This window comes from Oreochromis niloticus, linkage group LG4, assembly GCF_001858045.2.
Source record: "Oreochromis niloticus isolate F11D_XX linkage group LG4, O_niloticus_UMD_NMBU, whole genome shotgun sequence".
Taxonomy (NCBI): Eukaryota; Metazoa; Chordata; class Actinopteri; order Cichliformes; family Cichlidae; genus Oreochromis; species Oreochromis niloticus.
This window is the reverse complement of record NC_031969.2, coordinates 34,503,752-34,517,673: the sequence shown is the minus strand read 5'-3', so window position 1 is coordinate 34,517,673 and position 13,922 is coordinate 34,503,752. Positions and strand designations below refer to the sequence as shown.

The 13,922-nt window shown below is 42.4% G+C and overlaps 1 protein-coding gene across 1 annotated transcript; it reads left to right on the top strand.

Moving 5' to 3' along the window:
* The first annotated feature begins 2,506 nt into the window (after positions 1-2,506).
* On the top strand, positions 2,507-8,503 carry LOC100697135 (nucleoside diphosphate kinase B). Its single transcript, XM_003442550.3, has 5 exons — positions 2,507-2,623; positions 5,088-5,218; positions 6,276-6,377; positions 7,592-7,704; positions 8,281-8,503. Exons 2-5 carry the CDS (start codon positions 5,102-5,104, stop codon positions 8,396-8,398), a joined length of 450 nt encoding a protein of 149 aa, XP_003442598.1. The 5' UTR covers positions 2,507-2,623; positions 5,088-5,101; the 3' UTR covers positions 8,399-8,503.
* The last annotated feature ends 5,419 nt before the right edge of the window (positions 8,504-13,922 follow it).

Sequence of the window (13,922 nt, the reverse complement as noted above, 5' to 3'; positions counted from 1 at the left end):
TGCCATAATCAGTGCCCTCATAGTTAATCTTCACTGAAACAGTGCAGGTCAAAGCACTTGTTAATGTTTACTGTCTGCCCTTCAGTGAAAGAATAAAAATATATGGGAATTCAGTTGGGACAAATGGAACAGACCGAGGGAAAGTCATCAGCTTCTTCCTGTAACATCATGTAAATTACTGCCATCTTGTGGCTGCAGTTTGTTATTGTCTGTGAGCCGCTGGGAGGCCTGAGGCCTGTGGAGGCCTGAGGCCTGTGGTCTGGACGGAAACCAGCATGATAGACCAGCTCCATCCTGTCACCCACACGAGCTTGGAAAGAAGTGACCAGACGTCTTGAGTATGGTTTCACCTCTGATGAGAGGTCTGCGCAAAACTTCAAAAAGTTCATTCGCTTTCTTTCCAAGCTGCTTAGACAGCTGACCACAGCAGACACAGCACCTTGATTTGTTTTAGTATTTGGAATCCCTTCAAGGCTTTTAATTCAGATGATTTTTTTATTTTATAAATATTAAATTCATGTATAAGTTTCTGTTTCTTACTTAGTGAAGTATTTTCTGTGTTTTCTTGCTGCTTTTACTTTTCTTTGTTTTTTAAGTTGTACCACATGCATATGAATACTGTGTCCTGGTGACCTGTAGGCGAAATCTCTGAATTTTTAGGAGTAATACTATTTTTTTTGTCTGACTATCAATGATCACCTGACATTGAGCAAGGCAGCTTTACTGTAACAGCTGGTTGAACAGCCACACTGATCATTTTACTGCAGCTGAAAGAATCTGGAGCATTTTTAACTCTCAGATCAGTCTGCTCTCTGGGGAAGATTTGAACCTGAAGTTAAGACAGACAGCAGTCCTGTGGGGATACTGGGACTCTCTGGGTCAATGAAAGGAAAGGAGAGGTCTCACAGCTGTGGCTCTGCAGGTCCAAGTGCATCACAGTATAAGAGCATTAGCAGGTGGAGTGTGTGCGTGATCAGGGGGTGTGTGTGTTTTCATTTCAGCTGATAGGATCCTTTTGTCCCCTCCTCAGGACTGTTGACCCGACGGCGTGCCCCTTGGGAGGAGGGTGATTTCCATCCCTGATTAGGATAAGGTTTATATTTAGGGTCAAATTGGGGGAAGGGTGAAGGTTGGAGCTTAGGATTAAAGACTCGTACAGAAGCGAGTGCGATTTCAGTTGTTATATAACAATCGCCCTCCCTTATGTAAAAATCACACCTCTTCAACTTACAGAGCAGCAACGGAAAACAGCTTAAAGGGTCGAGGAAAGGATGAATGGAAACGGTATTATTACGAGTTCACAGATTTCTAACAATCAGCATCCGGGGCTGCAGTTCCTTTAATGACCAGCAGAGGCTCCAGCAGTGAATGAACAGCATGATTTATTCAATAAGACTTGAAATCAGACAAGAAAGAGGCAGAAAAGTGTTTCAGGAGCTCAGAGATCAGAACTACGATCAAGGTTCAACACAGGCAGAAACAACAAACCCGAAAACTCCAGTCAGAGACAGCGGATATCAGAGCGGGGGTTTCAGCAAAGATGATGGTTAATGACGTGCAGCGGTGGTGTTCAAACACCTGGGAAGTAGAAAGAAAAGAGCTCAGTGCATCATGGGAATCCCCCAGCAGCCTACTGCAGCGTAACTCAGGGAGGATTCAGCCCTAACTATGTGCTTTTGCAAAAAGGAAAGGCTGATCTTAGAAGCAGATGTCTGTCTGCTGAATCCAGACTGGGAGCTGGTTCCAGTCTGTGATGAGCTTGTTATATAAAACAAGTATAAATGAATTTGAAATGCTGCAGCTGCTTTAACCCTGACACACACCAAGAAGAGAGAGCACATTACTTTGATTCTCAGCTCCTTCCACTCACGTCCAGCTAAATATAGAAAAAAATTTAATGCCCTACTTTTTGTCTCTAAGTCTGTCGATGGTATGGGCCCAAAATATATCAGGGGTATGGTTGCTGAGCTGGGTAGGTGTCTCAGATCCGCAGGGTCAGGTCAGCTTGTGGTGCACAGAGTTCAAGCCAAACATGGTGAAATGGCTTTTAGCCATTAAACCGCTGCTGCTGGAATCAGCTCCACTGTGAGCACCGCTTACCTGAACATAAACATATTTCTATACTAGCTCGTCACTTCATCTTTCTCTCTCTGCTTTTGTAACTGAGCCTCTGCTTGATGATGATCTACAATCACTGTTTGATGATTTTAGAGATAAAACTGTTAAATGTGCATGAAGACATTTTGTAGTTAAACACAAGAAGATATTTTTACCCAAAAATTTGATAAAGGAGGTCTTTTAAAGTGGAGACTTTTTATTAAAGTTTGCAGTTTTTAGAAGCATGTTTGCTGTTTGAGGACATTTTGGATGGTTATGGAAAAGACACAGGTCCCCACAAAGATAGGAAAACAAATACACATGCACACACATACATCTCTGTCAACAACTGACACAGATTTGGACCAACTCTACACACACACAAACACACACACACATATTTCTGGAGCCCCCCCCGCAGAGAAGCCTTTAAATAGAGCCACGCTGTGGCGTTGTGGCCTCGGTGATCGCATCCCCGCCGCCAGCAGATCGTCTCCACAAGTTCTTCTCCCATCCCAGAACCAAGGTAGCTATCAAACACAGACGCACACGTAAAGCACAGGATTGTGGGTAAATGCACATTTCAGTAGCGCATGCTGCTGAAACGACATGGCATGATTTGAAAGTTACTCGTGAAGATTTTCTTACAAATATTTTTTAAAATTAATTTTTTTATGCAGCAGATCACATTTTTATTTGATGAGCAACTTTCTCCTAATATTAAAGAGATGTTTTACAAAACATTTTCAAACTCATACATTTGATGTAATATCTTAGTTTTGGTATAAAAGCAGTCAAAATGTAAAATTTAAGCTTCCAGTTAAAATCTGATCTGCACAGAAACTTTACAGCTGATAAAAATAATCCACTTTTATATGATCTCCTTGTCTTCACAGACTAAAGATGATAAAATTCTTTAGTGACATCGTGTGTGGGATTCTCGTTTTGCAGGTTTATAGTTTCTAGGATTAAAATGAAAGGTTGGATTTTTCTCAGCATCCTTGTATGAAAAAAGTCTTTTTGTGTTTTGAGTGAGCTGGGCTGCATCGCTTAAAAATTTAATTGTGAAATATTCACAACAAACCACAAAACATTAACAGAACTAAAAAAAACACATTATGGTTATAATGTAATTATATAAACTGGTAAATGAAGACAGTTTTAAATATTTGGATGAACGCCTGCATTTTCCTTTTGATGACTGTGAAATGGAACGCTAACACTTCATTGTTAGCTCACTCATTTTTTTTGGCTTCTTTCGAGGCATTAAGCCGCTATAATTTAAAAATATGAAGTTACTTCAACACTTCCTTTGTTAGGTAAGCTCAACATTTCTTGGTTTCTTTTCTCCTTCTTTTTGAAATGACTGCAATGGCTCCAGTCTTGCAAAACTTCAGTGGAGCCAACTTTGCAGCCCGCTGCACTCGTGGTGTCACAGCCCTGCTAATGTGATATGAAGGTACATTTAAAAACCAAAAAGTAAACGAATCAAATCAATGCTACTATAACTCGATTAACTCTCCAATCATACCCACCGGGGACAGAGCTTATAGAACATCTTTGACTTTAAACATAATTGCTCTCCTCAGCCTTGTATTATTTCCACGGACAGAGACACCACATCAGACATAGATTTATGGTCAACTGTTAGAAATGAGTGAATTTCTAACAGTAAAGTTTGAACTTGTCTTAAAAATCTTCAGTTTAATGAACTCAGTTTAGTGAAAACATGTCAAAGGAATAAAGAATGTTTTACAAATGTTTATTATGTTGTGAGTCTGCAGCACAAATCTGCAGTTTAAATCTGGTATTTCAAAAAGTGAAGCGTTAAATTAGTGATGTAGGAGCGGCAAATGTTTTTTCTCCCACCGTCTCTCCAGCTGTTTCCTTGTGCATGAATGAGCTGCAAAATCAGTGTTTCACAAACCAAAAACACGTTTTTTTCATCAGAATTCTTGTTTTTTGACGGGCCTGTTGGAGGTTTTTGTAAATTTTCAACAAATAAAATAATTTTCGCGTATTGAGGGTGAACTTTTAAACCTCAGAGCACATTACATTCATGACATCTTGAAAACTTAAATTCTAACCTCAGATGTGTCAGATTTCAGGGTCTCACTCAGTACACTGAAATCTTAGATTATCAGAATTATCTTTATGTGGCCAAGTTTGTGCAGACAAGGAATGTTTTTAAATATGCATATATGCACAATGAGAACATTTTCTGGAGGTATAAAAATGCTCAGAGCAGCTGTTTCCTAACAGCAGGCCGTCACACCTGCTCTCAGCTGCTGTCGGCATCACGCCAGCAGATTCCGGTGGGAAGTAAAATTAGCAGTGGGGCCTCCGGCACGCCAAGGTTTTGTCCAGAGTTATGAGCAGGCTCAGATTCGAGCGGTGGTTGCCACGCCGGGAGAAGAAGAAAATGTGGTCCAGGAAGCTCAGAGGCAGCTCTGGTTTCACATCAGGGGGAAATTTAATATCGGCAGCTCTCACTGAGCTGTGACTGAAGGAGACGATGTGATGAGATGTGGCAGGATAAAGCAGACACACCTGAGAGGGAGGAAGAGGAGGAGGAGACACTCACAGAGACAAAGAAGAGACAAATGTGGTTTTCGGGGAAGATGGGTCGTTTTCCTCCTTCTGGCCGTGCAGTAACTCGTGTTCAGCTCAGCGGTGTCTCTGTCTCCTTCACACATCTCCAGCTTCTTTTTCATTCTGTCCAAAAACACTGAAGCCTTCGGCCCTGCAGGCTCCTCCTCCTCTGCAGAAATCTAAACATGTTTAGGAAACTATCGATCAAATTTTACATTTGATCGAAAGATAAAAAAAATATTTTTTTATATTATAAAATATTTCTTATTTATAAAATATATAAAATATTTCTGTATGGTTTAGTTTGAGGACACACTGTGTGCTGTCAAACAAACACTCATCAAAGAACTCAACACGTTTCCTGTGGGCTGACTGATCACTTCCTGTTTCCTGTGCAGCCTCCTCAGCAGACATGGAGCGTACCTTCATTGCTGTGAAGCCCGATGGCGTCCAGAGAGGACTGTGTGGCGAGATCATCAAGCGCTTTGAGCATAGAGGCTTCAGGCTGGTCGCCGCCAAATTCGTGCAGGTAAAAACGACGCCAGGCGCCACAACTCGCATACAAACAACTGATCAGCACATACTGACCACCAGCAGGGGGCGTTTCCTCTCTGCTGCAGTTCATTTGTTCATAAAAGTGCAGCTGTCAGCTTTAAACCGAGGCTTTGAACCAGCTTCATCAGAACAGAGTTACAAAGCAGCTTTGCATGAATTCCATTCATAATAATCCTTCTTTACCTCACACCAAGCCTTGTTGCAGCTGCTCATCATCTATGTCTGAAAGCTCCTCCCCCTTTAAGGCAGCTTTCTTGATTAGCAAAACTGGATTTGAGCAGCAGGTGGGTGGGGCTTCTATGCCCCCTCTATGACATCATACAGATCCCAGATTAGAAAAAAAACAGCATAAAGTGAGTGTTTAGAGCAGCCTGAGCTGTGCAAAGTGAGCTCATTATTCAAGACGTCAGTTTGTTTAGTGTGAAAGTCCACACAGGAACAGGAAATAAGACGAGGGTCACTACTATTTTGAGGTTTTTTCCTGTATCCTACATGTAAATTCTGTAATTTCGGAATTTTGCTCATATGAAGCTACGCTCACAGCTCTCTGATTATCTGCAGAGTCCAAGTGTTCGAGCCGGTACGGTATAAATATTAGAGATGATGTAAAAGGCTGGAGCGAGCCGAGCAACATGGTGTGAGAGGAGGTGTTTGATTAGAGGCAATGACAGGCGCTGAGTGCTTGGCGTTGTTGAAGTGAAGCCAGTCGTCTCGGTGGATTCATGACGAACATGCAATAAAACACCTGATACCCCCCCCCCCAGCCCCCTCCTTTTGGCAGTCAAAGTGTGGATAAAACATGGATGTAACCTCAGGTTTAAAAAAACTGAGGCTTGTTTCACCGCTTGTGCTCGGATTGGATAGAAGCCTCATGCTCAGCTGATGAGTTTATGGTCTCAGTGTTGCTGCTTTCAGGTCTGACTGAATAAAACACAAAGTTCATTTTTAATACTGGTCCCGTTGTTGGGGCGTGGCCACCCAGTGACTGACTCGCCGATGAATGTGTAACTTCCTGTATTTGGTGTCTTCAGGCCTCTGAGGACCACATGAAGAAGCACTACCTGGACCTGAAGGACATGCCTTTCTACGCTGGACTCTGCAAATACATGTCCTCTGGACCCATCCTCGCCATGGTAACACACATACAAACACACTCAGCTCGCCTCTAGCGCCGCCATCACACACATATCTTTCTCGCGTTATCTCTTTCCATTGCCTCACTCGTCTCTCCATCTATTCACACCCTCTCATGTTCAAGGCATCGCGCTCCGACCTCCACCGGACAAATGAGGCGCACACAGGAGACTTTAATCATCCAAGCTTTATTTAGCCCGGCCTCGCACACGTTTACAACCAAAAGGGGATAAAAACAAAACTGCATGCAGCTCTTTGCAAACAGTTTGAGTTTGAAAGGAAATATGAGGCACCTAAAACTGCAGTTCCTCTGACATCCACTAGAGGCTACAGCAGCGAGTCAGTCCCATGTTAAACGGTTACAGCAGAAATAAACACGTTTACATCCTGATACACAAACAGCTGTTGTTTTTTATAACTCACCTGTTTAAATTGTATTAAGGCTTAAATTTTGCATTATCAGGGGTGTGGCCTTTTTGACTGACAGGTGGATGATGGCGACTTTTAGGCTGTAGCTGCTAGCTGTCTGCTAGCTTCACCTCAACTGAACCTCTGGACCTTGCTTGTGCAGCTGGAGCCTTTTAATGACGTGATCTGACCATTAATATGGCTGCTGTGAGGTTAATGGATCTACGTTCTACTTTGGGTGCAATCACCAAGAAGGCGCTATCAGCAGGGGCGCCACTAAGGGGGCGCCACCCCCCTCAAACAGATCATTATAGATTTCAAAATCTTATTTGGTTTTCATATGTATCTATTTTCAATGAAATCAACTTTAATAATCATTCTCTCTTTATTGACATATTTTTCAATAACCTAATAATAACAACTTTGTCTGTGATCTTGAGACTTTTTGTCAAAAACTGGAAGACAGTGTTTACATTTTACTTTTATTCTGGGTGAGTTCAAGAGCGCCCCCTATAGAGCAGCAAGTCCACCGAGGAGGCAGTTCCTGACAGTTTAGAATATTTAATTTGACGTGGTGGTGACAGAAAACTGAAACTGAGTCTTTTTAAAACAAGATTTTAAATTCCAGTAGGTGATATCACAGTGGTCTCGTCCGTCTTTTAGATACAGTCTATGGATTACACTGGTTTCACATTTGTTCTTCCTGTATCACTAAAGTAGAAAAAGAACTAAAAATGTTCACCTTTAAACATAAACATCAAAATTCAGTTCAGCAGTTTGTGAAGTGTGTGTTTGTGCATTCCAGGTGTGGGAGGGTCAGAACATTGTGAAGCTGGCCAGGATGATGCTGGGTGAGACCAACCCCGCTGACTCCAAGCCCGGCAGCATCCGTGGTGATCTGTGCATCAACATCGGCAGGTGAGCAAGTGACCATGACATGACTGCCTCTGTTTTATAACACAACATCACGCAGAGCAGACGGACCCACACAACTCACAACACTGTTGTTTTTCAGCCAGTAATAACTCAGTGTACTAAAGATTAGGATCTCAGTGGGATAATAGTGTTTGCTCCCAGTCCTCCATCCCGGCTCCCCCTTGCCGTAGCATCATCAGTATCACTGTACCATATTTCACTCGTATCAAGACTTATTTAACCTAGCCTTACTGGACATACACACCGTGATCGGGAGTCGAACCCCCGACCTGAAGTTCCAAAAGCAAGTAGTGTTACCACTGCATTGTCCAGCTGCTGTGTGTGTGTCTGTGTGTGTGTTAAGACATTAGAAAACTAAAACACTCAAATACAAAATGTTAATGAGATTTCTTAAATTCATAATATTTTAAAGTATTAACAAAATGGGAAAAATATGAACGCATTTTTGAAATGAGACATTTTCTATTAGCTTTCTGAAAGAACCCCACCCCCTCCCCCCACAAACCCTGCAATCATTGATCAGTTACTGATCCACACCGATCACCTCCGTCTCCACAGGAACATCATCCACGGCAGCGACACCCTGGAGAACGCCAAGATGGAGGTCGACCTGTGGTTCAAGCCCGAGGAGTTTGTCACCTACACCCCATGTGCCCAGTCCTGGCTGTACGAGTAAACCGGCCCCACCCACCATCATCCGTCAGCCCCGCCCTCCCTGCAGTCGATCGTCGATCAATCCACAACATGTAGCACTTATCAATAAAGTGTCATGTTAACAACAGTCTGGATGTTTCTGTGTTTCTCTGGGTAAACGCGGTTACTACTGTTATACTGTTATCACCAGCCGCAGCAACCAAATCCCTCCGCCTCTGAAAATAGTGCCCATCAAATCCACTGTCTCACCGTGTTCATGTGATAAAAGGCAGGATGCTGCATCAGGTCAGCTCAGGTGCTGATTATTGTTATTAAGATTGACTAAACAGATGTTTTTGTGGTTTCGAGCAGCGATGGCGGCCTGGCTCAAAACCTTTGATGAGCCTTCCTGATGTTTTGGTTTTTACACAGAATATAATACAGAATATACACAAAAACGTCTTAAACTGAACCAAATGAGATATTCAGGACGCGGCTGATGGGCATCGTTACTGCTGCCAGATCCTAATGAGTGTAAGAAGCCAACCTTCAGCAACTCGTATGACGAGTAAATAACCATTTGATGCCACTGCCAGCAGCAGCGTGCAGGTATATGTTTCATTTAGTTTATTGATATTTAAAGTTGTGATTTTGAGTCAGGTTGGTACAGGTGCTGTTGGGTTAGTTCTTAGTGGCACCTGTGACAGGAAAGGAGCGGCTCGTGGCCGTAAATACATCCCTCCATCTGTGCTCTTACCTTATTAATTTCACTTCCTGACTCTCTTCTTGAGACGGCGGCACCTGCAGCACCAACAGTACTGAAGTTCACGCTGCAGCAGCTCGACAGCGAACATATCGTTAATTTGACACGTTTTGCTGAATTTATTTTTAGTTTCTTTCTTTTTCTGTCTGGCTTTTTGCCACTTCTTTACACTAAACTGCTCTACAAGCTGAGGCCAGCTTGTAGTATGGGAGGCCAGGTGGGATTAAGATATTTAATTGGGCAACAGTGTCAGTAATGAAAATGAACGAATGGGCTGCTGCCAGTGCTTGTAGGGCTGGTGTGCGCCTTTCAATTGACCCATCGGGGAAATGCCCGGCACGCCGGCTTGGCAGTCCAGCCCTGCACTCGTCTGTTCATAAGTGGCCAGCTGCCATTGAGTTAGCTGTGCATCTATCAGATACCCTGTCTGTAGCTATGAACCTCAAACTCATTCTGGTGTTTCTCTAGCTTTTATTTAAAGTTCTTCATCATTTTTCAAATGATGGATCTGACTTAGATCCATTAACACAGGCCTAAAACAAGCTGGGGATTCCCCAACTGACTGGAGAGTGGTTACTGCAGGTTGCTTGGTTTTGTTGGGTTGCAAAGAGGTATGCAGTGCTGCACCAAAAACCTCTGTGACTGTGAAAGCAAAAGGACATAGTATTTCTGTTGGGGACTATTTTGAGCAGCAGTTTGATACTGGTTTGAGTGATTACAAGGGAAAATTAAAAAAACAAAACAAAGTGTGGTCTGTGCTGATATACTGTAAGTAAAGTGGAATCTGATTAGCTTGAGTCATCAACACCAAACAGCTGGTAGCCAAAACACCAAGTATGACCTCTACTCGACTTCAGTGGGCGGAGGCATAAATCCACACGTTCATCGCTGAGCATGAGTAATGCGATGCTGATGATGAATGAGAGAACTCAAACAGACCCATCAGCTGAATCCTACCCTCCTCAGCAGCTGACCCGACATCAGATAAACTGTTGGACCTCAAAACTGCTGAGTACAGTCCAACGGGTCGGACCCAGGAGGGAAACCCATCAGGCTGAAACTCAGATCCAGAGTGTCTGCTGATGACCTGACACTTGTTCCTTTTTTACAGAACTGAGACGCAAAGACAGAAACAGACCTGTAACGCTTCCAGCTCAGTTAATTATGTGGATTTGCTGATGTTAACCTCTTCCTCTCCAAGTATGCACTCCAGTCCAGAGCTTTTACAGATTTAAGGTGTAAACTGCCAATCAAAGGGTCAACAGTTCACCAAGATCCAATATCAAAGTCCCAATTTGGGCCCAAAAAAACTTCAACACACGTGTGAAGGATCCACGACAGACCCGACCACCCGTTCATGCTTTTCAGCATCTGCATTATTATGGTTGCTGTAATAACGGTCACAGCTACAGCTCTTCAGCTCACAGCTCACTCTCCGAAAACAACAACAATCAGTCAGGACCTAGTTCAGATCATAAGCTTACGAGGCGTGATTGCAGATGCCGCTCAGGTGCGTCCGCCTCTCCTGCAGCAGGACTGCAGACCACGCTCCGCACAACACAACTCAGGTTATTCAGCCTAATGGTAATGGGCTTATGACGTGAAAGTGACTCAAAACCTCACAACCTTTAACCATTACAGTCGGGAGTTGATCCAAACCTAAATTTTAATATTATGAGTTCAAAGACCTCAGAGTTGGAGGTCTCGACTGTCGTTCTGGCCATTGTACACTCGGCTGCAAAGTGGGGAATTCTGGAGATCACTGCCGTTCTGAGGTTCCTGATATGGACTGCTTCACGTCCATGAATGTCACAAACTGGACTGAAGAGAAAAGGCAAACTTGGTGATGTCCAACAACCATGAAGACATGCTTGACTTTGTGCCATGAACTGGCCTGAAACAATGGTAGTCTGCAGCTTCATGCTGAACTTTCGTAGTGAAAAGTTTCCACCTGCCAGTCCATGTCCATTCTCACCTGTAGTCCGGAGATCTGGGTATTGGCATGACTAAAGCTGCAAATACAAGTGGATGAAATTAGCCTCCTTTGAAGGTTGGCCAAGGTCGGAGAAGAAGGAAGACAGCAGAGTTGGTTCTGGCATCAGGTGAAGATGGCTCCTGTCTACCTCTCTTTGGAGTTTCTCAACCCATCTAGAAGGACAAGCAGGAGACCCAGTACCTATTGGAGAGAAAATATCTCATGTGGTTTGGGGAAAGCCTCAGGATCCTCCAGGAGAAACTGGAAAATGCTGCTGGGTAAAAGATCTGGATTACCATCGTAACCTGCTGCCACCTCACCTTAACCAGGTACATGGAGGATAATGGAGGGACAGCTAGACGGATGGATGTTTGTTCTAATGTCATACAAACCTCTGACGCTAGTATATCTCAAATTTTGTACCTTTCACAATTCAGTCTTGGAATCTTGTGTCTGATCCAAATTTGGACATTATTTTGAACAGTGAATGTTAACAAATGTCTAGTTTTGGCCCATAATCTGTCTTGAACTGGACGTTAGCACTTTGACTCAGATATTTTTGGATCCCAGTGTTTACCGAAACCTTTCAAACAAACTCATGATTTCAGTGAATCTGATCTTAGAATCCAATTAAATTCCTAATTTACACCAAGTTCTACTTTATATGATCGCAGTCCCAGCACTTCAAGTTAATTTAGTAACCTGACTGATATTTAATAATTTGAGATTTTATTTTTCACAAAAAGCATTTTACCAACACACACACACAATAATGTTATAAAAACTGAATATTTTAGTTTTTCCACAACATTTTATTGCATAAAAATGTAAAGTCAGTCTTTTCTTTTACACCTACATGTGATCATTTCTTCACAATCATGCTGTCAAAAATTGCACAATGTATTAGAAAAAAGCTTCATGAAATATAACATCAGGTTATAACTACACTTCTGTTCTCAAAGACAGTTAAAGTATATATATATATATATATATATATATATATATATATATATATACATATTTATTTATATCCATCTAGATACATTTTTAAACATTTTGTATGTTTTAATAAGAGCTCAGTAAAAGTCATGTTCACGGCACGAACATGTGGACAACATGGACAGAGGTTTGGGACAATTATGTTTTCATCAGTTTGCACACACACAAAAAAAATTTGTGATTTCTTCGTTTTTAGTTCACATTTAAATAAATCTGTAACAAGAAAAACACGAGGCTGATCTCTATAATTTCACATTAGTTTGTACTTCAGGGAAATAAATGTAGATAAGTGCAGGCACTAAACCTGAGCACTGCTGTGGTTGCCTGTAATCTCAGGAAAATGGGACTAAGAATATTCTTGGGAATTACATTTTCAGTTTTTTCTTTTTTTCAGAAATGCAAATAATTCCCTCCTAAACCTGGATAAGACGATATCACATGCTGTCTGATGACGCCGGCCTGTTAGCACAGTCAGAATGCCAAACACGCCCTGTCCCACCTTAGTAAACACGTCATGTCAAAGCATAAACTCGTTAACTACAAATGAGTTTGATTAAATTGAGTTTTGGACTATGAATTGATTTTGGACCGGATTGCACAGTTTTAACTGCAGAACTTTAAATTATAATTTTGTGGCTGACAATGCCCCCCCCCCGAGTTGTAATCTAATCCTCTGTTTTAGAAATCTGCTCAAATTTATATATACTTGGAACACAAATTCATAAAGTGCAATCTCACAGCACAAGGATGATTATTTTCCAGGGTTGTACGCAGATCCAGTCCTGCTGAAAAACAAATATTGGTCTCCCAATTTGTGTGACTTAAAATTCAAGTCAAAATTGTGCAGCCATAGACATCCACATGTTCCAGTGTGGGTTCAAGTCTCAAGCTTTACAGCCAATCCAATCGTGCAGCTGTTCCGTTTCCCTCTTGGTTTGGAGGACTTCCACTCATATCCATTCACCTACAGAACTGCAGCTTACGGGCGACTGTGGTTAGTGACCAAAGCAGTCACACAGTGTCAACCGTAAGCACTCACCAACCATCCAGGCAGGACACATTTTTCTCTAGCGACTGAAGGTCAAAGGGGTTACTGAATGGTCTCTAGGCCGGTATGACTGAGAGCCCGGTAATCACCTGACACCAGATTATTATCTGAACCGATCTAAGGCTACGTTCACACTGCAGGTCTTAATGCTCAATTCTGATTTTTTTTGATCAAATCCGATTTTTTTGTCTGCTTGTTCACACTACAAATAAAATGCGACAGCAAACGCTCTCCAGTGTGAACGCTCAAAGCGGCCCGCATGCGCAAAAGAAGACGTCACACACAACGCGCTCTGTTTAGACCCAGAGCAAACAGTGTTGTTTGACTGATGGCCCTTAATATAAAGACTTCGGACTTTACGTTTCCCAATTTTTGCTTTAAATTATCCTGTTATAATGTAAATAACCTAATAATGATCCTTATTGCTGTTTTAGAGGAGCGGTGCTTCAAAGGATAATCTGCAGATTTCTGTCAGAATCTGCAGATTATACAGTACAAATAAAATGTTCACGTTGTCTTCCCAACAGTTTCACTGACATCTACACTGGATGGCCAGGAAGCGTTCGCGATGTCTTCTCGGGCGCTGATGATTGGCGTCTGTCTTGTGTCAGTGACGTAAAAGACGGATTTAATGCGACATGACCGTTCAAACAGCAGTCGCTTTCTACAACATCGGATACGTATCGGATTCAGTACCACATATGAAAGTGACCCAGATCGGATTTGAAAATATCGGATTTGTGCCGTTCACGCTGTCAGACCATGATCGGATACGGGTCGCA

Excerpts from the sequence above, each read along its gene's own strand:
- LOC100697135 (XM_003442550.3), top strand. The coding sequence starts at position 5,102 with ATGGAGCGTACCTTCATTGCTGTGAAGCCCGATGGCGTCCAGAGAGGA. Across the intron at positions 5,219-6,275 it reads TCGCCGCCAAATTCGTGCAG|GCCTCTGAGGACCACATGAA; the intron begins GTAAAAACGACG and ends TGGTGTCTTCAG. Across the intron at positions 7,705-8,280 it reads CTGTGCATCAACATCGGCAG|GAACATCATCCACGGCAGCG; the intron begins GTGAGCAAGTGA and ends CCGTCTCCACAG.